A 25251-nucleotide genomic window follows, 5' to 3' on the forward strand; every position below is an offset into this window, starting at 1 on the left:
GACGGTGCAGTAGTAATTTCATAATGAATCTGAATACAGTTTAGGTAGGCGAGAGAGAAAGACACATTGACTGACATAGGTAGGTTTGTTGTTCACTTTTGTAGGACCCCCTACAAGGTGAAAACAAGATGATGTTACAAAAAGTTAGGTATAAAAGTACTGCCATTGTGTCCTTTACACTTCGACACTACATTAAGATTATGAATGCTAAAAAAAAAAAAAAAAAAAAAATACAAAGGTAAAGTCAAGTACAACACACTACTGCCACCTAATGCTTAGTAAAATATTGCCTAAAGAAGCAGTAAACAACTCAGTCATTGTTTCATGCAAATTGAACAGCTGAAACATGATTTTTAAAATGTTTTAACATTTTTAAGATTTTGTGATTCAGAAATAGAAAATATAATTCATGTGCAAGACTGGTAGCCCAAAAATGTGTTTATCCACTGCAAAAATACTTACCAACCACCTTACTACAAGTCAGATATTGTGCTAGCTGATGAAGATCCAACGATAAATACAATGGGATCTCTGCCCTTAAGAGACTCAAAGTCCAGTGGGGGACAGCCGACCTATAAACAATTCATTATAATACAATGGAAAGGATGAAGTGTTAAGAAAAGATGACAGTATGGAAAAGGTGTTAACTTGGAATAAATTAGGGAAGGTTTCTTAATTAAAGTGACACTTGACTGAGTTTTGTAGGATGAATAGGAGTTGGCCTGGGGAAGAATTGTGGAAGGGAGAGAGAAGGGAAAGGCATTCTAGGCAGAGAGAAACAGCAAATACACTAAAGGAAAGGACTAAGCTGGACATAAGAGTTATGAATAGCAGAATACTAAGTTAATACTAAGTTATACTGGACATAAGAGTTATGAATAGCAGAATACTAAGTTAATACTAAGTTATACTGGGAAGGAGAAAAATAATTGGAAGAAAAGTAATGAGAGATGAAGCTGAGAGGTGGAATTGGGTTCAGATCATAAAAGAACTTTTAGTACACTAACAGATACGGAGTTTTCCCTACTTAAAACTCCACATTATTTGCATGATAGAGAGATAATAATTTGTTTCAAAGACAAGAAAATTTAATAATAAAAAAACAAGAACAAAACAAAAAACAAATATTAAAAATAAAATAAAATGACCCCCAAGAATAGTATGAATGCTCTCTAGTATTCCCAAGCACAAGAAGCCTGTGATGTGCTTAATAGAGGAAAATCCGTATTTTAGATAAGCTTCTTCCTTCAGGCAGGAATTATAGTTCTTCCTGCCCTGAATTCAAATTCAGTGAATTAACAATATATATTAAAATGTCTTTAAACAGAAGCACACATAAAACAAGACTATGTACTGATGGTAAGATGGAATGAGTAAGGAGGAAAGGTAGGAGGACTGACAATAAGGAAAGTACTACACTCACTCACTCCTGAGGAAATATGCTAAAGATGCTGAAAATAGAAGGCAAGAGTCAAGGGAAAAGGTGGGAAGCTGGGGAATTTGGAAGTCACCTGTGAAGCAGATAAAGCTACAGGGATATACAAAGAGCAGTTCTTCTCAACTTTGAGTTAGGAACTCTTTCAAAAATGTGACAAAAAATATAAAGTAAGGGAGATACACAATTTGCATACAATTGAGGGATAAACAGACCTCCAAAAGCACCAGACATCAGATTAAGAGTCCCTATTTTAGGGGGTGCCTGGCTGGCTCAGTCTGAAGAGCATGCTATCCTAGATCTTAGGGGTTCAAGTTTAAGGCTCATGCAGGATGTAGCGATTACTTAACAAACTAACTAAATTAAAAAAAAGAGTTCTTAATTTGGTAATAAGTGAAGAAAGTAAAAGATTAAAGTCAGTAACATTTACATCAGATAGAGGAAAAGATGCTGAAAAATAAAATATAGCAGAGAGCAACAAAGCATCAGGACTCCACAGACGCACAGGGAGGAAGGAGTTTCAAGGCAGATGGAAGACATGTAAGAGTAGCAAATGTCATGGTTAATGCACTGAATGTGGCAAGTAGGTGCCATTTAGAAGAATGCCAGTGGTGAAAGAGAGTGGGTTGAGAAGGAAATGGATGGCAGTCAAGTAATGTTTGCCAAGAAAGAAGTAAGGAGTGACAACCAGAGTAATCAGGGCCAAGGGAGAATTTCTTTGAAAGACATTCTACTGATGAGTGAAGAAAGCTAATAGAAAGGGAGGCTTCAAAATAGGAAGAGAAAACTGAAGCAGCATTGATCATAAAACAGGAAATATCGAGTTCTTATTCTAGCTTTATGTGACCTTAGAAAAGTCATTCAACTGTATAAAACCTCCTCACCTGAAAAATGGAAAGAATACTTGCTAAACTATAAGCTACTAATGAAAGCGAAGACCTTTGTCCATATTACCACTAACTATATTTGTAGCACCTGGCACACAAAAGACAATAAATTCTTGGTTCCTGAATAAATCTGTCCATATACCTCACGTTGTTTTGTAAAAATAAATGACAGTATAAGCAAACATAATTTTGAATACAATTTAAAAATGTTTTTAAATACGGGTGGTAGAAGAGGACCAGAGCAAGCCCTGTAAATATAAATACATATCAATGCAGTTAATCCACATTATTCATAGATTCCATATCTGTAAATTTGCCTAGTTGTGAAAATTATTTTATAACCCCCAAATCAACACTTGCAAAGCTTTCGCAGTAATTCATGGAAATGCCAGAGTGGTGAAAAACTTCAGTCTCTCAAGATGCATGTCCCCGACTGTTTCAGTTCTCATAATGTATGAAAATAAGTGTCCCTTTTTACATTCTACTTAGTGCCAGATTGTGTTTTTTTGCATTTTTGTGCTTTTTTGTTATTTTTACCGTTTCTTTTGTTTTTTTTTAAAGATTTTATTTATTTATGCATGAGACGCACAGAGAAAGAGAGGCAGAGACACAGGCAGAGGGAGAAGCAAGCTCCATGCAGGGAGCCTGATGTGGGACTTGATCCCAGGACTCCAGGATCATGCCCTGGGCCGAAGGCAGGTGCTAAACCGCTGAGCCACCCAGGGATCCCTTTGTCAATTTTACCTTTTAAAATGACCCCCAAGATGGCAAATCGAACTTCAATTAAGAAAATAAATAATAAAAAACAAAACAAAAAATATTAAAAATAAAATGACCCCCAAGAATAGTATGAATGCTCTCTAGTGTTCCCAAGCACGAGAAGCCTGTGATGTGCTTAACAGAGGAATATTCATATTTTAGATAAGCTTCTTCCTTCAGGCAGGAGTTATAGTTCTTCCTGCCATGAATTCAAATTCAATGAATTAACAATATATATTAAAATGTCTTTAAACAGAAGTGCACATAAAACAAGACTATGTACTGATCACTTGATGAAAAATGTGACCGGAGGCTTGTAGGAACCTAACCCTGTATTCCCCTAGAAGCAATGGTTCAGTGTTTGCTGATTCTGTGTTTGTGGCAACTTTATAGAATATAATTATAGCAAATAAGAATTGATCCACAATAATATAAATATATATCTTACAATTAATTTATGCCCCACCCCATCCCCCTTAGAGAGCTCTCTCTGTCCTGTCTGTCCTACCACACCCCAAGAAGATGGCATTCAGAGCACAGTTAGAGATTTCTAGATAGTCATCAGGGTTTGAAGGAGTTCCAGATGTAAACCAGTCACTAGAAGAGTAATTTCTAAAATTTGCTTAATGTATCTGGGAGAATCATGGCCCATACAAAACAGGATTAAATAACCAGGTTTTTTGGCCTTTTTCATTATGCACCAATAAACTGTTCTCGTTGAGTACTTCACCACTTGAAACTCATTTTAACACTGACTTCCTTGGAGCCCAAAACTAAAACTGTAGAATAATTTGTTATATTATTTTAAGATAATTTTAAAATAACAAGATAGTATGCAAGAGTCATGGTGATTATTATGAGGCAGTCAGGTCAAAACTGAAAGACATGTTAAAATGGGTAACTGGAGCCTTTTAAAAGGCTTTTTTAAAGTCCTATAATTTTAATGACTATAATTTCTCCTTCCTAAGTATTCTTTGCTTAGTAAACTAAAAACTATAAACTTATATTCCCTGTTTTGTTTTTCAGATACTGCCCTTTACGTATCTAATTCATTTATTCCTCCTGGTCTCGATATTCTCTTCTGCATCACTATTTCAAGTTCTCAAAAATGTAGGTCTTCAAACTATTGAAAACCTAAAGCAAAAAAAGGTTCTACACTCTTCGCTGAATTATTAAAAATGAAATGTAACAGCTGGATAGCCTTGGAGGATAGGTGTAGACAAAACATTGGCTCCACGATTGCGGCAGGTGAAATCAATTCACATGCTGTGGCTCTATTCTGCTTTCAGTTCACATGGGTCAAGGACTATCTAACATCATCACTGAACCTGTAAGGAATAACAGGAAAGAGAGGACGGTACTGCAACCCACCTAGAGAGGCCCGAATAACAGGAGCCAACTGCCTTCTTAACCCTCTTATTCTATTTCAGCAAAATTCAGTGCAACTCAATCAATGCATGCAGTGAGAGTCTATTATAGAAGGCACAAGAACTTGGTACTATCAAGGACAAAAAATGACTGAGACAGGATACCTGCCTTCAAAGACTTGAATTCTAGCTGAGAGGCAACTGTAGGCATAAGTAATTACAGTAAAAACAGGATGTGGTCAGTGGGAGAGCAGAATTACAATATACCAATGAGACACAGAGGGGATACTTTTTTGACCAGGTATAAGGGAAAACTTCAGAAAGGGAGATCTTGAGTTGTACTCTCAATGAGAAGTGGACTTCCTCACATTGAATGGAGAAGAATGGGAAGAAGGGGAACAGGACTTTTTATTTCTAGTGGTGGTAGGGGCTAAGTCATTCAAACCAACTTCCCACTGAAAACAACTGAAAAACACTACATGGAGCCTGCTTGTGTCTGCCTCTCTCTCTCTGTGTCTCTAATGAATAAATAAATGGAATCTCAAAAAAAAAAAAAAAAGAGTATTTTGCCTATTCTAGAAAGTATCCTAAAAATGAACTTTCATTTTCATGACCCCACTTGGGTTAGAATGGTTACACACAACAGAGAGGGGATGACTGGAGGAAGAAAGAACAGGTTGTGGAATAGAAGAAAGCTGAAACAGAATCTAACATCTACCTGTACAAAGGAGACCCATTCTGTACATTAGAGGAGTGGCTGAGTCCAGCGTGGGCAGGATACATTCCCACACTTATTGGCCCTTGTCCTTCTTTCTTGACAATACAGCAACCCAGAGTAGGGGGACTTCTCTTACACAAACTACAAGCAAAGGGGCACCTGGGTGGCTCTGTAGGTTAAGCATCTAACTCTTGGTTTTAGCTCAGGTCAGCTTTGGGTTGCAGGATTAAGCACGACATAGGGCTCGATGCACAGCAGGGAATCTGCTTGAGGATTTCTATCCCCCTCCCACTGCCTCACTCCCTGCTCATATTCTCTCTCCCTCTCTAAAATAAATAAATATTTTTTAAAAATCTAACAAGCAGAATCTGCAGTAAAACCTTGCTCTCCCATTTCTGCAATTTGCAGGCAACAGCACTAATTTCTCTAAAGAACACTTACAGGGGAGGGGGAGTTTCATAGGTGTCGAGGTCCAAAGGCAATGTGAAAATTTAATCATTGAACACCAATAAAAAATAAATTTATTATTAAAAAAAATTAATCAAAACTACACTGGAGGGCAGCCCCGGTGGCTCAGCGGTTTAGCGCCGCCTGCAGCCCAGGGCGTGATCCTGGAGACCCGGGATCAAGTCCCACGTCAGCTCCCTGCATGGAGCCTGCTTCTCCCTCTGCCTGTGTCTCTGCCTCTGTGTGTGTGTGTGTGTGTCGCTCATGAATAAAAAAATAAAAATCTTTAAAAAATAAAAAATAAAAATAAAAAAATAAAAATAAAAATAAACTACACTGGAGGGGCACCCGGTTGCTTAGTTGGTTGGGCGTCTGACACCTGATTCAGCTTGGGTCATGATCTCAGGGTCGTGAGTCATGTTGGGCTCTGCGTTCAGCCAGGAGTCCACTTCAGGATTCTCTCTCTCTTACTCTCCCTTTGCCCCATCCACCACTCATGCTCTCACTCTCTAAAATAAATGAATCTTAAAAAGAAAAAAAAAACCTAGTCTTGAAATTCTTTACATTTTCCATTAAGTACAGTAATTTTAAGTATTACAACTCTATATAGCAATTTGTGTGTGTAACACATACAGTAATGAATATCTGATAAAAAGCACACATCCAAAATATAATTTTACATTTTTTAACATTTTCTAAGCTGAACACTAATAATTAAATTTGCATAGCATAATGCTATATTTTTATATGGCTCTAATTGCATCTTGGGCATAATTTCTAGTGATGATGATAAATAAGCCATGACATGCAAGACATTGGCTTGATGTTTTACACTCATTATTTCATTTAATCTTGATAAAAAAAAAAGAACCAGAAAAATCTCAGCTTGATTTTCACAGATAAGGAAACCTAGGCTGAGGGAGGTTAAGTTAATCCTCCTGGATCACACAGATCATCAACAACAAAGGTGAGATTCAAAGACAGAACAACAAAATTTTAAAATATTAAAAAAAAAAAAAAAGGATGTCTGGGTGGCTCAGCAGTTGAGCATCTGCCTTTGGCTCAGGGCGTGATCCTAGAGCCCCACATCGGGCACCCCACAGGGAGCCTGCTTCTCCCTCTACCTGTGTCTCTGCCTCTCTCTGTGTCTCTCATGAATAAATAAATAAAATCCTTAAAAAAAAAAAAAAAAAACGAAGACAGTACAAAAAGATACAAAGCCAGGACTCTGAATCACTGTTCTAAACAGACTTCCCTATGACAACTACATTTTAGAATTTATATTTTGTATATATCATAGCATTTATTATACTAGATACTAGGATTTAAACATGTGTCTTCTTCCTAACAATAAACTATTATATCCAAAGCACCTAGAATAATGCCTAGAAATACAGTAGGTACTAACTCTAAAAAATGTTGAATGAGGGGACGAACAACTGAAGACAAACCCAGATTGTTTCAATCCTCATAAACAGATATGAATCCATACATAACTAATTTGAAAAGCACAATTCTTTAAAAAAAAATTTTTGGACCAACTTCTGAGAATGTAAGAATTATATTTTGTATTTTTGAATACTTGAAATAGTGAAAAGGCAATGTTTAGTTTAAGCTGCTTTAGGGAAAGACAGTCTTTTCTGAGAAATCTTATCCATATGCTGTACCAAGGATGGTGCTCAATTTGCAGTCAGTATGTCAAAAAGTCTAAAATTAAAAAAATAAAAATAAAAAAATAAAAAAGTCTAAAAGTATGAGAAGAGGCTTTATATTCTATTACTGAGTTTAATAATCTACTTGATCTTTAATTAGAACATAACGTGGGCAAAACAGCGTTAATTTTGTGACATAGAAAATAATTTAAGCATACATTTATATATTAAGAATAAATTAATTTGAAAATAAAGGAAAAATTAGTCAAAACACAAATAACCTTAACAAGTAAAAGGGGATTAATGAGCTAAAATCCATGATTAACTTTAAGACAAATTTTAAAGGTGTTTCATATCTCACATGGCATGGTTTATGAATACCTTGCAAGATGAATTACTATTTGTAAAACATGTAAACCCCAGGCAACTCACTTCTAACATAGCCCAAATGTGCTAACCAGACTTCTTATACAGCATTTTTGTGGAAAGCATATTATGTAATATGCTATAATAAGGTTAACTCTTTAGGAGTAGATAAAAGTTATATAAATTCATCTCTCTTTAAAAGTCATAATTAATTTGGTTGATTAAAGTCCAAATAAAACATCAAGAAATTTTTAGTGCTTATAATAATGACAAAAGAAATCTATAGTGATAGTTAAAGTAGACCCAAGGTTGCCTAGGGAAGAAGGGGGAACATAAATGAACTTTCTGGTATGATGAAAATGTTCTGTATCTTGATATGGTGGTAGTGGTTATACAGGAATAGTCCATCAAAACTCATTACTAAACTAGGTACATTTCACTGTATATAAATTATACTTCAATATTTTTTAATGCCTAAAAGAAATATATCCTAAGAATATTATAAAGTTCTAGCTATTTTAAAAGAAAAAGTGGAACAACAATACTCTAGTGAATTTCAACACTAACAAATGTGTGGTATTAATTCCTTTGGGAAGCACTGGGCAAAATGTCTTTTGGGTTTTTGCTTTTTTTTGTTACCTTGGCATAACTGAAAACAATATACACCAAATCATCAGGAAATTCTAAATGTAAATGTATTTTAAAACAAAATATTTACTTACCCCATTTTAACTTTTCTTTAACATTATCATTTTACACAAGTTTTGAAAATAATTTTTGATCTGTAACGTCATATTATTTGATTTTGAGTATTTAGCATGTATCTTTGTTCAACCTTTCTGTGGTCAATAATCTCATTTCTCCAATCTAACAGTCTTCTGTAGCAAAGGTCCCTTCATGTTCTGACTTTCTATAATTCTTTTAGTCAGAATCTCTGAAATTCTAGGATTTTTTTAAGCTAGGCTATGAGATAAATATAACAATGCCCTAAATGACTCCTTCATGGATTTTTCTATCAGCTACAGAAGTCAGATCATAATTAGAAAATTATTTTGAGATTTATTTCTTTCATTTTCTACAAAAACAAATTATGAGGCACTTATACTGAGATTAAATTTTAAAAGAATTGTCAGTGATAGAATTTCAGGCAAGCCTGTGAAGAGAATATTTATCTTAAACACATGACAAACTGGAGACAGATTCTCACAGCAGTCTCAACACTATTTTTTTTTCTATCTAGAGTGCATGGATAATCAACAGAACAATCTGGGATTACTGCAAGAAAGTTACTTACAGTATGATAAACTAGGATAAAATTCTCAGACCCAGGGAGTCAACTAGATGATACCTGAAGATATACAAAAGAACTACAGAAGAAACAAATTCTAAGCTGGCTGGCTGGCTTGAGAGAGAGAGAGAGAAAAAAAAAAAAAAAAAAAAAAAAACATAAGCAGGAGAGGGAGGGGGCAGAGAAGGAGAGAGAGAACCTTAAGCAAGCTCCACACTCAACATAGAGCCCAACATGGGGCTAGATCTCACCTGAGCAGACATTAAGAGTTGGACGTCTAATCCAGTGAGCCACCCAGGGGCCCCACAGAGCGGGCTTTAAAAAGTAACAGCACAAGCAACTCTTTTACAAATGAAACTCTGGCCCATGAAGTTAATTAATATGACTTAAGACATACCCTACTTGGACGTGCAAGATTTTAGCAGAAATAGGAAGGGTAAGAGAGGGTAAATTTCTTTTTTCCCTTCCTCCCAGCTTTTGAAATGTTATTAACATAGCACTGCCTTCAAGTACACAAGGATGATGTAATGTATTTTTCTTTTTCAAGGTTTGATTTAAATTTCACTTAGTTAACATACAGTGTAATAGTAGTTTCAGGTGTAGAATTTAGTGATTCATCCCTTATATACCATGCCCAGCACTCATCACAAAAAGTCCCTTAACATCCATCACCCATTTAGTCCATCCCCCCACCCACCTCCCTTCCAGTAACCCTCAGTTTGTTCCCTATTGTTAAGAGCCTGTTTTCTGGTTTGCCTCTCTTTTTTCCTCCCCCACCCATGTTTATCTTTTTTGTTTCCTGAATTCCACATGAGTGTAGTCACATGGTATATATGTTTCTCTGACTTATTTCACTTAGCATGATACTCTAGCTCCATTCACATCGTTCCAAATGGCAAAATCTCACCTTTTTAATGGCAGAGTAATACCAATGTGACATATTTATAAATTGTGAAATAATTACCACAATAAGATTAGACACATCCCTCACCTCACAGTTTTTTGTTTGAATTGTTTTGTTTGTGGTAAGAACTTTTAAGATTTACTCTCTTAGCAACTTTTCAAGTATACAATATAGTACTGCTAATCATAGTCGTTATGCTGTACGTTACATCCCCAAGGTTTATATTCTAATTAGAAGTTGGCTGTTTGACCACTTTCATTCATTCCATCCAGCCTCCATCCCCAATTCTAGCAAGGATCAATCTGTATCTAAGACTATGAGCTTGGTTTTTTCACATTCCATGATGAGTTTTTATTTAAATTCTTGTTAGTTAACATACAGTGTAATACTGGTTTCAGGAGTAGAATTTAGTGATTCATCACTTACATATCGTACCCAGTGATGAGCTTCTTAAATTACTTATTTTCATATTCCCCAGGAACTGGGGAAAAGTCTATGTCATTTATTAGTAACAAGGCACAGTAAAAGTTCAGGTTTCCACACCACCAAACTGCCATCTTTCATCTTCCACCAAATTTCTGGTGTAATTTTCATTCATTTCTATTAAATAATGCACTGGGTCAGATAATGTATCCTTTTAAACAGTAGAGCCAATTTATCCAATTTTCAATTTTTAAAACATTTAGTTAAGGCTGTTAATCAAGTTGTGATTTTTAAGGGGATTTGATTGGTCCTAAGACAGTCTACTAATTCTATGTAATTTCAGCTGCTATTCTGTGTTGCTTAGCTCTCCATAGTTGCCAAATGTTTTCAGCTGCTGTATCTAATGGACTCTGTTTCAGCCAGCAGCCTTCTTGGCCACTCTAAACGATGTCTGCAACTGTTGGCCACACCTTCTTTTTTCCTTGACTGTAGTAATATTCCACTCTCCTTGTTAGACTACTCTTATCTCTAGCCACCACTTTTTAGTTTCTTCATGAAGAACCATTCCCTAAGGTTCTGTTCTGGGAAACCAAAACATACTATATTCCCACCTCCTCAGTCCTAGGGTAAATCTTATGGAGTCAATGCCTAATGTATGCCTTTTCACCTTGACCTCTCTTGAGTTATAGCTGCACTCCCACCTAGCAACTGGAAATCTTTACATGGCCTCATAAGTGGAAATCTTCCCCTGACAAATCACACTCAACTTGCTCTTTAAACACCAAACATCTTTCCCCCAGAAAACTTCCTCTTCTTCTGTTCCTTATCTTACTTACCTAAGAAAATCACCTGCCTCCTTAAGATTAAACTCAAAAATCACAAATTCATTTTCAACTCTCCATTTCCTGATATATTCAGTGACTGAATCTGCCTCTATATTCTTTTTTACCCCTCTCTTCCGTTTTACTCCCAATACTAATACAATGAATGGTTCTAGTCTTCATTACTTCATGGATTAATTGTTACAAAGGCAATATTCTATCTCAAAAATTTTCTCTTACAAAATGTCTCTAAGCTCATCAACAAACAACCAGAAGAATCAAAAAGTGAATGTAATATCATCCCCCAAAGTTCAAAATCAGAAGAAAGTTGCATTTCCATGAGTTGACAATGGCTTTTGTAAACCAAATAATGACAAAGATACACAGGAGAAAAAAATAGCAAAAGAAAAGACACAAAAATAAAACAGGGAAAAGAAAAACAGCAGCCAAAAGAAAAAAAAAGGCATAAGAAATAATGACTCTCTTTAGAGCAGTAAGAGTAGTGAGAAACAGTTCGAAGAGAAGTAGTAATAGAGGGAAGAGGGAAATTTCAACAAAGGGCAAGAGTGGGGAGATACTCAATATGGGAATATAACAGCCCTATATACCTCAAGCATCCACAATAAAGGAGTTAACAAAACAGCAAAAACATGATGAATTTAGCTAACAATCAACAACTGCCTTTGAGATATTTCTCTTTTTAATTTAGAAAAGCACAGGTTTTCTGAATAGTACAATATTACATGATGGGTAATAGCATCTCCAGAACTGAAAAGAAACTCTGCGCTAAATTCTTCATTCACTTGTTAAAATACATTTTTTTCTGAAATATGACCCAGTCCCCTACCTTCTTAAAGAAAATATGCACAAAAACCACAATGAGATACCATCTGACACCAATCAGAATGACTTAAGTCAGAAGAGGGCAGCCCCAGTGGCTCAGCAGTTTAGTGCCACCTTCAGCCCAGGGTGTGAACCTGGAGACCCGGGATGGAGCCCCACGTCAGGCTCCCAGCATGGAGCCTGCTTCTCCCTCTGCCTGTGTTTCTGCTCCGCCCCCCTGTCTCTCATGAATAAATAAATAAAATCTTAATAAAACAATTAAATTAAGTCAGGAGACAACAGATGCTGGTGAGGATACAAAGAAAGGGGAACCTTCTTACATTGTTGGTGGGAATGCAAGCTGGTGCAGCCACTCTGGAAAAAAGTATAGAGGTTCCTCAAAAAGTTAAAAATAGAGCTACCCTATGAACCAGCAATTGCTCTACTAGGAATTTATCTAAAGGTTACATAGTGTTTCAAAGGGGCATCTGCACCCCAATGTTTATAGCAGCAATGCCCACAATAGCCAAAATATGGAAGGAGCCAGGATGTCCATCAACAAATGAATAGATAAACTAGATGTGGTAGACATATACAATGGAATATTACTTAGCCATCAAAAAACTGAAATCTGGCCATTTGCAATGACGTGGATGGAACTAGAGGGTATTACACTAAGCGAAATAAGTTACAGAAAGACAAATACCGTATGATTTCACTCATGGAATTTAACAATACAGATGAACACAGGCAAAGGGGAGGAAAAATAAAATGAAAATGGGGAGAAAAACCTTAAGAGACTCTTAACTCTACAAAATAAACTGAGGATTGCTGTAGGGGAGATGGGGGGGATGGGGTAACTGGGTGATGGGCATTAAGATGAGCACTTGAAGTAATGAGCACTGGGTATTGTATGCAACTGATGAATCACTAAATTCTACTTCTGAATCTATTACTAGATAAGAGAAAAATAAGCACATAAAATATGCACATAAAATATGCACAATTATTTCTATTCATGACAAAACACTGCAGGGCTCAATATTAATGCCACACTAGATAAGAAGTATAATAGTAGACATACGATAGAACCTTGCTACCATCTACAAATAATAGTCTCCATGAGATACCTATGTTAAACGTCTTGCATCTGTGTGACACCCAGATGACAATTAACCACATTAGCAAAAATTATGATGTTCATTGGAAGTTATACTCTTCTGATTTTTACTTACAAAACCCGCAGATTTTTCACAAAATTTCTCTTACTGCCAAAGCACCTTTCCTATAATCAAGATCACTTTGCTTTGTAATGCAGGCAAAAGTCCTGTTTCAAGAATTGTCCTTAGCTATCTTCTTTTCAATTGTGGTAATTTTCCTCCGACACAGGTATCCTTTCTACCTTCTTTTTCAAGATTCTAAAATGTATTACATAACTAGCTTAATGCTAATCTTTTTTTTAAATGCTAATCTATATATATAACCACTTGTAATCAAAAGAGAACCTCTGAATACCCACATAAGTATTAAGTGGCATTTTATACCCTTCCAATATTAAGAGTAAGAGCCTCCCCTGCACACTCCTGCCTCAAATTACATGGATTTTCTTTAAGATTATGGAACATACTGTAACAGCAGCATATAATTTTCCAACACAATAATTCTTTTCCAGTTGAAAGGTATCCTGTAATATTATCAACATCAATGTGAAAAGACCCCAATTTTCAATTTGACAAAGCTTTTTGGGGGGAAGCTTTATCTTTCGTAAACAGCAATTTTCACATGCACAAACGACAAAAACTATGGGAATATAACTAATCATTCTAGGTCCTACACCATTTCACAGCAATGGATTATTATTTAACTTATATTAGTCGAAAACTAAAGCATATTTTTTTAAATGGTTCATAAGAAGAAATCAAGGGCAATGTACTTTTATTAACTAGTAAAATCCCTATTAATAAAATGCTGCTGGGAAATACTGATTCAGTTACCCTTATTTTTATATAGTAAATTATTAGACAACAGACTGAATGGTATGTGAAATAAATATCTTAAGGCTAATTCTGCACTTTACAATTGTATAAATCTATTTATACTTATTAAAGGATTCTAAAATATCTTAATTAGTCAGTAAAATTTTTTCAGAATTGGGACCTTGAATAAGTACTACTTTAAAAAAACTGAAATAAGGAAACAGTATTTACTAAATCAACATGCATTGTAAACTTACCAGCCTATGATTTAGCAATATTTTATTTATCCCAACAACTAATTATGTAGGAGGTGTTAAATTCGAAGTCTTCTGAACTTGGAAAAGTACATGTAATAAATGTGCCTCTTTACAAAATTAGATACAGAATGGTATTTGTCAAATGTAATTTTATTTTCCCAATTGTTTTGGGACATTACTGAAAAACACAGACTGAGGGGGAAACAAGTAATTCAAATTAGAAAGAATATAAACTTTAAAGTCTGTTTTTGAAAAAAAAAAATCTGATAAACATGATAAATACTATGGTTTCCCCTTATAATTTTCTTTTCCTCAACTCTATTAGAAACTCTAAACTTATACAAAAGGAATAAAGAAGTTTCACTCCATATATAATCTAGATCCCTTCAAAATTAAAACAGTAGTAATTATGTCTGACCTCCTGTAATACTTCATTACCTGTACAAGAATGAGGTGTTCCATGGATATCCAGAACACTGAAAATGATGCCTTTAAACAACTACAAACCCTTCTGGAGAGCAATTATGAGAGAGTATGTGATCAGGTCTAAATTCTACCCCTTACTAATTTTGTTTCAGACAAACCACTTAACTGTAACTAAGCCTTGGTTTTTCTCAACTGCAAACATGGGGATAGTATTTCCTACCGTATGGGACTGCCAAGAGGATAAAATCAGATAAGAAGCGAAAGAAAGCATTTGCAAACTGTGAAGTACAATCTATAAAGGACAATACACATGCTACCAATTACATACTTATTACTACATACTTCCTTGTCTTCTTGAACAGAATACACTAAACATAATTTAACCCATGGCTATAATTACAAGTTATTGTGCTTAGCTGTAAGACAAGGACTGAAGTCACCATAACCCAGGCTAAAGGAGGCCATGATGGTAGGCTGTTTTGGTGCTTCTTTACAGTTCTGGATGCCCTTTGTACTATTAGCTGTTGGTTGAGACTTTTGCTGCTATTGGCATACATAGTTACCTATAGGGAGCCTTCTCAGAATAATGCCAGTTAAAATCCTCTCTCCTATAATTTGCTGCTCCACTTCTTTTCTCACCTCTCAACAGGTAACTACTGTCTTCTTCACAGAGAAAAAAAGAAGCTACCAAATATGAGCTCATCGACTTCCTGCAACCAAACTGACAAAGGGAACCTGTTGTTGTATCCATCTTCTCATCCTTTTTTCCTATAACAATGGAGACAGGTTCCTCCCTTCTCCTATAATAAAGCTAATCCTTCTACGTTTCTGATCCCATCCCCTTCTGCTTTCTGTCAATGACTGTCTTTCTCTCATAACTTCAATCCCAAGCCTTCTCTTGGCTACTTCCCATAAATGTAAACATGCTCAAGTCTCTTCTGTCTTCTAAAAGGAAACACAGGAACAGACATTTTATCATGCTCTAGCTACCCTCATTCTCCTTCCCTGCTGGCTATATCTCTCCTGTCCTAGAGAAATAACAAAAATGCACTTCTACTCAGGGAAGGTATGCACATGGAAGGGGGACACGTGGGGATCAGAGGTTAAAACTCAGATGGTTTTGAGATAAGAAGTTAAGAGTTAGTAGACTAAGTTAGGGGAAGAGGCACAGTGGTTCAGGGAGAGATAGCAAATGCAAAGGCACATAGCAGAGGAAGGGTATCTGGCCCCTAAAGGAAAATGAAAATAGTTCAGGGCTTCCACTAAATGACAAATTCATACATATATTTATCCATATTCCCTCCCACAACTCGACTACAATAGCAGTAAAGGAATACTAATTTCTTAAAAGCAAAAGCATAAATGAATAAGAACAAATAAGAGCGGAGAAGAGAAAAAGCAGTTGGGAGACACCAAAATTTGAGAAGACAGAAAACTGACTGGGGCACCTGGGTGGCTCAGTCAGGTAAGAGACTGCCTTCGGCTCAGGTCATGATCCCAGGGTCCTAAAATCAATCCCTTCGTTGAGCTCCTTGCTCAGTGGGGAGCCTGCTTCTCCCTCTCCCTGCCACTCCCCCTGCTTCTGTGTGAGTTCTTTCTCTGTCAAATAAATAAATAAAATCTTAAAAAAAAAAAAAAGATAATTGATCAACATACGGTCACCAATTCAGTGAAAACTGAAACCCAAGTCAGAAGTACAAGACAATTAAGAGGCAAGACATTCCCAAAGAGGCCAGACAAACTGAGGAACTGAAGGCTTTAAGTACCTCTGAGAGAGGGGCTGAGGACCAAGACTAACAACAGAAAGACTGGATAGACTTTAGAAGATATAATCAGACCTCCAGCTCTCCTCCTCATCACAAAGCAGGCACCTATTCTCTCCTACCATAGCAGAAAATCAGAGATTTACTGTGTGGAGATAAATCAGAGAATGTTCTGGAGATAGATCATAGAAATGCACTGAAAATAAAAGGAAAAAGGGAAGTTAACACATGGAGCAATATGAGCCCACGTTCCCATCTTCCCAGGCAGGAAATCTGATAATTCTCCTCTCAGAAATGGATTCAGATGCTGTCATTTTGTTGTATTTTGTATTTTGTTGGATGACATTTGGGTCATCCAACAAAATAATTGAGTCTACCTTATGAAAGCCCCAGTTATACACAGGAACCTCCAAATAAACTTGGAACATTTCATTCTTTTTTAAAATTTTTGTATCAGGGGATCCCTGGGTGGCGCAGCGGTTTGGCGCCTGCCTTTGGCCAGGGCGCGATCCTGGAGACCCAGGATCGAATCCCACATCAGGCTCCCGGTGCATGGAGCCTGCTTCTCCCTCTGCCTATGTCTCTGCCCCTCTCTCTCTCTCTCTCTCTCTGTGACTATCATAAATAAATAAAAATTAAAAATAAACAAAAAATAAAAAATAAAATTTTTGTATCATGTTATTTTTCAGCATGAGATGTATACTCTCTTTAGTCTCCATCCCCCCACCCAACTCCCCTCTTGTAATCATCAATTTGTTCCCTATAATTAAAGGTCTGTTTCATGGTTTGTCTTTTTTCCTTTGTTCATTTGTTTTGTTTCTTAAAATCCCCATATAAATGAGATCATACGGTATTTGACTTTGACTTATTTGACTTAGAAGTTTTTTTTAAAGACTATTTATTTACATAAGAGGGACCATGAATGCATGAGCAGAAAAGAGGGGCGGAGGGAGAAGGAGACTCCCTACTGAACAGGGAGTCTAGCATAGGGCTCAATCCCAGGACCCTGAGATCATGACCCAAACCCAAGGCAGATGCTTAACCAACTGAACCACCCGGGCACTCCTTGCTTATTAGCATTATACTCTCTAGCACTACCCATGTTGTTGTAAATAGCAAGGTATCATTCTTTTTTATGACTGAATAATATTGCATTGTGCATATATACCGCATCTTCTTTATTCATTCATCTATCAATGGACACTTGGGCTGCTTCCATAGTTTGGCTATTTTAAAGAATGCTGCAATAAACACATAGGGGTGAATATATTCCTTTGAGTTAGTGTTTTTGTATTATTTTGGCAAATACCCAGTAGTGTGATTACTGGATCAAAGGGTCATTCCATTTTTAATTTTTGAGGAACCTCCATACTGTTTTCCAGAGTGGATGCATCAGTTTGCATTCCCACCAACAGTGCAAGAGAGTTCCTTTTTCTCCACATCTTTGCCAACATCTGTTGTTACTTGTACTGTTGATTTTAGCCATTCTGATATGTGTGAGGTGATACCTCATTGCAATTTTGATTTGCATTTCCCTGATGCAAAAGTGATGTAAAGTATCTTTTCATGTGTCTGCTAGCTACCTGTGTGTCTTTGAAAAAATGTCTGTTCATGTCTTCCACCCATTTCTTAACTGGATTATTTGTTTTTTTGGATGTTGAGTTGCATCAGGTCTGTATGTATTTTTGGATATCCCTTATGAGATATATCATTTGCAAATACCTTTCCCATCAGTAGGCTGCCTTTTAGTTTTGTTGACTATTTCTTCACTGTGCAGCAGCTTTTTATTTTGATATAGTACTAATATTTTTATTTTTGTTTTTATTTCCCTTGCCTCAGGAGACATACCTAGAAAAATATATCCATGAGCATGAAATGTCTTTCCATTTCTTTGCATCATTTTCTATTTCTCTCATCATAAAAGCCCTCTGCAAAATAGGTCTAGAGAGAACATACTTCAACATAATAAAAGCCTTATTGAAAAACCCACAGCCAACATCATACTTAATGGTGAAAAACTGAAAGCTTTTCCATGGTCAGAAGCAAGACAAGGATGTCCATTCTCACCACTTCTGTTCAACGTAGTACTGAAAGTCCTAGCCACAGCAGTTAGACAACATAAAGAGACAAAAGGCATCCAAATTGCTAAAGAAGTAAAACTCTATTTGCAGATGACACAATACTATCCATAGAAAACTCTAGAGACTCCACCAAAATACTAGAATTCAATAAAGTTGCAGGATACAAAATCAACATACAGAAATCTGTTGCATTCCTATCCACTAATAATGAAGCAGCAGAAAGTAAAATATTTCACTTTAAAAAAAAAAGATTTGTATTTATTTGAGGGGCAGTAGTAGGGAGGGACAGAAGAAGAAGCAGGTGCCCTGCTGAGCAGGGAGCCCCATGCAGGGCTCAATCCCAGGACATGACACAAAATGAAGACAGATGCTCAACTAACTGAGGCACCTCACAACATTTCATTCTTAAAGATGAAGAGATGACTAATGATCACCAAATATACCGAAAAGAATCTCTATAACAAAAGGAAGAGAAAAAAAAAAAAGAAGAAAAAGTTCAAAGAAACCTTAAAAATAAAACTTTATTAACCCTAGAAAGATATTTTATTCCTAAAGCAATAGGAGTCCACACACACACACACACACACAAAAAGAAAAGGAAATTCAGTACAAAGGCAGTTATTAGAAATAAAAAATACAAAATTAGGGGCAGCCCAGGTGGCTCAGCAGTTTAGCACTGCCTTCAGCCCAGGGCGTGATCCTGGAGACGCACGATCAAGTCCCGCGTCGGGCTCCCTGCATGGAGCCTGCTTCTCCCTCTGCCTGTGTCTGTATCTCTGCCTCTCTCTCTCTCTCTCTGTCTCTCATGAATAAATAAATAAAATCTTTTAAAAAAATTAAAATCATCAACAGGAATTAAAATACAAAAATGACTACATTCATACAGTTTATTCATTGAATAAATATTATTTTGAGTACCTACTACTTTCCAGATAGTTTAGAGGGGGTAAATTAGGAAAATATCATGTCCTAGAAAACAAGTGAAGAAAATATACAAAAAAAAACAAGAAAAAAGAAAAGAAAAAAATAGATAGATAAATAAATAAACAAACAAACAAACCAAAGAAGAATGTCATAGCAAATGCTGATGTTATATAGGTAGGGTTGACACTGTAAATTTATCACTTAACAAAGTGGTGTCTGCCTGGAGGAAGAGGTCCTTTCCTTGGAATACTCAGCAACAGTGTCTTACCCCCTTTCCAAAGCTGCTTCCAACAGCTTACCGAAAGTACCTAGTAGCCCTACTTCTCTATCCCAAAGCAATTTCCCCAGCCATCCACACCAACTTTGCTCAGAAGCCTTCAGCCCTATGTGGCTTAGGAAGAAACCAAGTTAGGAGAAGAAATTCTGGTGTTTTGTTTTGTTTTAACTCAGTTTGGTCTGAAAAGTTCTCTCCTCCATACTCCATCTCTCCATAAGGACCAGTAGAGCAAAGCTTATCTGGAGACGGTTAGGCTAATCATTCTTCCTTTTAAGTATCTTTTTTTTCTTCTTCTTCTCACTTTAACCTTCCTGAGACTTCAGTTCCTCACATTTGCAGGTACTGTAACACAGTACAGTGGTCCCACAGCCACCTGTGCCCCAGAATCATCTGCCCAGCTGATTAAAATTGTAGGGCTCAGGGAATCAAAAGGCACAAAGAAATGTCTTAGCATTATTATGGAACTGTTCCATACTTTAATTGTTGTAATAGATTACACAACTGTATACAACTACCAAAAAAATCTCTTTAAAATACATTTACACAAAAAATTAAAATAAAATAAAATAAATTTACAATTTAAACTTTGACACTTCAGAAAATGAAAAAGGGAGCTATTAATTATGCCAGGACAACAGACATAAACTACAACTACTCTGGGAAAAGCAGGATAAATTGTCACCTTAGTAATAAATCAAAATGAAGACTAAGTATTGACCACTGGTTTTAGCAACATGTATACTGTGAAATAATAGAAAATGTATATACAAGCCTCTGCCCCCAGTTTCTGGCACAGAATTCTTAAATCCTTGGGAATCTCCTAGGTGATTGGGTGATTTGTTCTAATAGGGAGACTCTTGCTGGCCTGCTGGATGGGGGCAGGTCACCAGAAAGTCTGAGCCATAATCTGAAGCTTGGAAGTTCCAAGTCCACCCACTATTCTCCAGAGAGGGGAACGAGGATGGAAATGGAGTTAACAACCAATCATGCCAACCCGATGAAGCCTACATAAAATTCCCAATAGCACACAGTTCAGAAAGTATCTGAGTTGGTGAACACACACATCTATATGCCAGGAGGGTAGTATATCCCAAACCCCAACTCCAGTAGGACAGAAGCTCCTGTAATATGTACCTCTTCATCTGGTTGTTCATCTGTATCTTTTGTCATATCCTTTATTAGACAATAAACTGATAAACAATTATTTCCCTGAGTTCTGTGAGCCATTTTAGTAAATTATCAAACTCAAGGAAGGGGTCTAGGAACTCTAATTTATAAGGGGTTCAGTTAAAAGTTCTGTCAGTCAGAAGTACAGATGACAAACTTGGACTTGCGATTGACATCTCAAGTGAGGGCAGTCTTATATGGGAGTAAGCCCTTAATTTCATTGGATCCGAAGCCATTTCCAGGTAATGTCAAAATTGAAGTGAATAATAGAAAATCCAACTGGTGTTGCAGGAAATTGCTTGGTATGTAGAATACCCACACATCTGGTGACAAAAGAATTATGTGTGAGTAAAGGAAAAGCACAGGACTGTGATTTTTCCCATTAGAGGTTATCACTGGCAATCTTGATAAGAGCAGTTTCAGTGTGGTAGGAGCGAAGCCTTACTGAAGTAGGTTTAAAAGAGTTAAGAAGAGAGAAATTGAAGAAAGGAAATAGAGACATAGAGACAACATTTTGAAATACTGTTTTAGCTACAAAGAACAACACTGAGTTGGGGCAACAAGTGGCAGAAATGGGTTGAGAAAAAGGTTGTGGGGTTTTTGGTTTTGTTTTTTTTTCAAAGATGAGAGAAATAATGGTACATTTTAATGCTGATAGGAATAATCCAGTAGAACCAGCCACATATCATACAAACTCATTTTTTTAAAATAGGGAACTGAAAACCCCAATGAATCCAAATTCAAAGAGAAAAGGCCCTCCCCAAAAGAGAGGAAACCCATCACTGGTTTTATCTTTGGCAAAGCAGAGGGAACAAGCCAACAGAGACACAGATAAGAAGAAAACAAACTTTTAATCAATTTTAAAAGCTGACTACAGACTGGCATGACAATTTAGAGTCCCCAGACACCCCAAATGTACAGAGACTGTACCTGCCCAGCAATTCTACCCCATTGGCCTTTTTCAAGTGCTCACTAGAAAGAAGAAAGAAAGGGTAGGAGAGCCAAGAGTCACCTCATGAGACACTGGGACAAGTGGCCCACTAAAAGTGAAGGGCATGAGAGCAAACCTCCACGGAATACAGACTTCATGCTGAATACCAGGAAACGGTCATCCAGAGCTAAAAAAAAAAAAAAAACAAAAAATTAAAGAGACTTGAGAGACCACTCCTCACATGCAGGAGTCCTGCTGAAGTCTACAGACAGGACAGGAAAGCTGAGACAAATCCTGAGGACTCCAGCTCTACTAAAGGGATGGCTCTGATCCTGTTCAAGTCAGCTGAAGCCTGCAGTGAAATGAATCACTAAAGCAACGACAACCAAGACAAAAATCTCAGCTCTGTTACAGACTAGACTGACAGCACAACTTACACAAGCTGCCTTACAGAAGGGCATGCCCATGCCTAGAAATACAGATAGTATTTACATCCCTGTCTACTTTTCATTCACAATTTTGGGCATTCAGTAAAAACAGGTAAGACATGCGAAGAGGCAATAAAATGTGATCCACCATCAAGAAAGGATATAGAACCATGTCCGGAGATGGCCCAGATGTTAAAATTATCAGACAAGAACTTTAAAATAACTACAGTTAAGTATAGTAGATGAGCTAGAGGAAGTGATACATAGTATATGTGAAAAGAATGGGAGATACAGAAACTATATAAAAAAGGAGATAGGAGAAATCCAAGATATGAAGATTAGATAAGAAAGATTAAGAATTTCTTTAACGAGTTTATCAGCAGATAGAGTTTACAGCAGATACCTCTACAGATAGTAGAGGAAAAATAAAACCAAAGAATTTGAAGATGAGGTCAATGAAATTATGCAAACTAGAAAAAAAGACCAGAAGAAAAAAGAACAGAGCATCCAGTAACTATGGCACAATCCAATATACATGTAATTAGAATCCCAAAAGAAGAGAGGAAGAATGGAGCAGGAAAAAAAAATGTGAAAACATAATGGCTGAAAATATTCCAAAAGCAGCGAAAGAAAGGCATTAACCACAAATCCAAGAAACTCAGTTAACCCTAGGAAAGATAAACACAACCCCACACAAACACATATTTAAGGCACCAGGGCAGCCCTGGTGGCTCAGCAGTATGGCTCTGCCTTCAGTCCAGGGCATGCTCCTGGAGACCGGGGATTGAGTCCCACGTCAGGCTCCCTGCATGGAGCCTGCTTCTCCCTCTGCCTGTGTCTCTGCCCCTCTCTCTCTCTCTCTCTCTCTCTCTCTCTCTGTGTCTCTCATGAATAAATAAATGAAATCTTTAAAAATAAATAAATAAAATAAAAAATAAAATGATTACATTTATATTATAATCTCTAGAAAAAAATCACCAAAAAACACATAGAGAAGTTTAACTAAAAATTCAACAAAAAATAATGTAGAATAAAAAAAAATACTTGATTTACCCACAAGATGTAAGAAAGGCAAAATAGAGGAACAAAAAGCAGACAGGACAAATCCAAAGAGTAAAATAGAAAGATTACAGATTTAAACCCAAACACTGTTAATTATTACATCAAATATAAATGAAATACTGGGTGGGGAAAATGAGATGTTGGGTCAAAGAATACAGACTTGCAGCTATAAGATGAGTAAGTTCAGAGGACTTAGTATACAGCATGGTGAATATAGTAACAACTGTATACTTGAAAGTTGCTAGGAGAGTCCCTTCATCTTAGAAGTTCTTACCACACAGCTAAAGGCAACCTTGCGAGGAGATGGATGTGAACTATACTATGGTAATCGTTTTGCCTAAATGGACTGAACACCCTCAACAAAAGGCAGAGATTGACAGGTTGGAATTCTTTTAAGGCCCCAATTATTCACTATAAAAACAAAATACACTTAAAACATAAAAGAGACAGACTGAAAGTGAAAGGATGGTTAAAAATAAATCATACAAACACTAAGTATAAGAAAGCTGGTGTGGCTATACTGTGAAATATAGAAAGGGTAATTTTATAATGATCAAAGGTTCTAATTCATGAAGAGATAATCTTAAACCTACATACCCCTAATAATAATGAAGATCCTAAATAACTGAAACAAAAATTAACAGAAAAATAAACAAACCCACCATCATGGTTAAGAGGTGTAAATGTCCTTCTCTCAGAAACTGGTAAAACAAATGGACAAAAAAAATCAGTAAGGTAAATAAATAAAATCTAAAAAAAAAAGGGGCAGCGGTTTAGCGCCGGTGGCTCAGCGGTTTAGCGCCGCCTTCAGCCCAGGGTGTGATCCTGGAGACCCAGGATCGAGTCCCACATCAGGCTCCCTGCATGGAGCCTGTTTCTCCCTCTGCCTGTGTCTCTGCTTCTCTATCTCCTCTCTGTGTATTCTCATGAATAAATAAATAAAATCTAAAAAAAAAAAAAAATCAGTAAGGCTATAGAATATTTGAACAATATCAACTTGACCTAATTAATAGACACTAACAGTATACTTAATAATGGCAGAACAGCCATTTTTTCAAGTACATGAGAACATTCACCAAGATAGATGAGCTAGGCGATGCAAAAGGTTATTAATTTCAAAGGAATGAAATCATACCAAGTACACTCTAACCATAACAGAATTAAATTAGAAATCAATAATAGAAAGATACCTAAGTATTTTCCAATATACCTCCACAGATCAAAGAAAACTGTTACAGAGGAAATTTTAAAATATTTTGAACTGAATGATAATGAAAATACACATATCAAATTTGTAGAATGAAGCTAAAAGAGTACTTTAAGCTTAGAAATTTATAACTTTAAATAGCTATGTATGAAAAGACAGGTGTACAACCAATGATGTAATTTTCTACATTAATAAGCTAGAAAAAGAAAAGCAAGCAGAAGAAGAGATATAACAAAGTTAAAAGCAGAAACCAAGTAAAGAAAAATGAACAAACAATATAAAACCAACAAAGTACAAGTTGGTTCCTGGCCAAGATTTAAAAAAACAGATAAACCTCTAGCAAGACTGATCAGGAAAAAAGAAATAGAAAACACAAATTACCAATATAAAGAATGAAAATGAGAACATCACTACAAATATTTCAGTAATAAGAAGATAATAAGGATGGTATGAACATCATGATAATAACTTTGACTTCTTAAATCAAATGGATAGATTTTTTAATAAAAACAGCATTGTTGTTTTCCTATGTGGACAAAATCTGGATAGCCCTGTAGCTCAAAAAATAATTAAATTCATAATTACAAATTTCCCACAAAGAAAACTTCTGGCCCAGATGACTTGACTAGTAAATTCTATGAAACATTTAAATAAGAAATAATAACTAGTATGGAGATTCTGCAAAAAGTTAAAAATGGAAATAGCATATGATTTAGTATTTACACTGCTGAGTATTTACCACCTAATTTAGCAAACTGTGGGATACAAAATCAGTATATGAAAATGAAATATATTTCTGGGGTGCCTGGGTGGCTCAGTTGGTTAAGTGGCTGACTTGGTTTTTTGGCTCAGATCATGATCTC

At 36.3% G+C, this 25251-nt stretch overlaps 1 protein-coding gene across 12 annotated transcripts in view; it reads right to left on the reverse strand.

The window, feature by feature from the left end:
• DNAJC24 (DnaJ heat shock protein family (Hsp40) member C24) overlaps nucleotides 1-25251 on the reverse strand; it is a 91413-nt gene that overhangs the window by 61407 nt on the left and 4755 nt on the right. Inside the window, exon 2 of one of the 12 annotated variants that reach the window (XM_025452371.3) lies at nucleotides 21773-21878. The exons of the other annotated variants lie outside the window; for them this stretch is intronic. Coding sequence (XP_025308156.1) covers nucleotides 21773-21817 — 45 coding nt within the window. The 5' untranslated portion in view covers nucleotides 21818-21878. The remainder of the gene's footprint in view (nucleotides 1-21772; nucleotides 21879-25251) is intronic. 12 annotated transcript variants of the gene reach the window in all.

This window comes from Canis lupus, chromosome 18, assembly GCF_003254725.2.
Source record: "Canis lupus dingo isolate Sandy chromosome 18, ASM325472v2, whole genome shotgun sequence".
NCBI classification, from domain to species: Eukaryota; Metazoa; Chordata; class Mammalia; order Carnivora; family Canidae; genus Canis; species Canis lupus.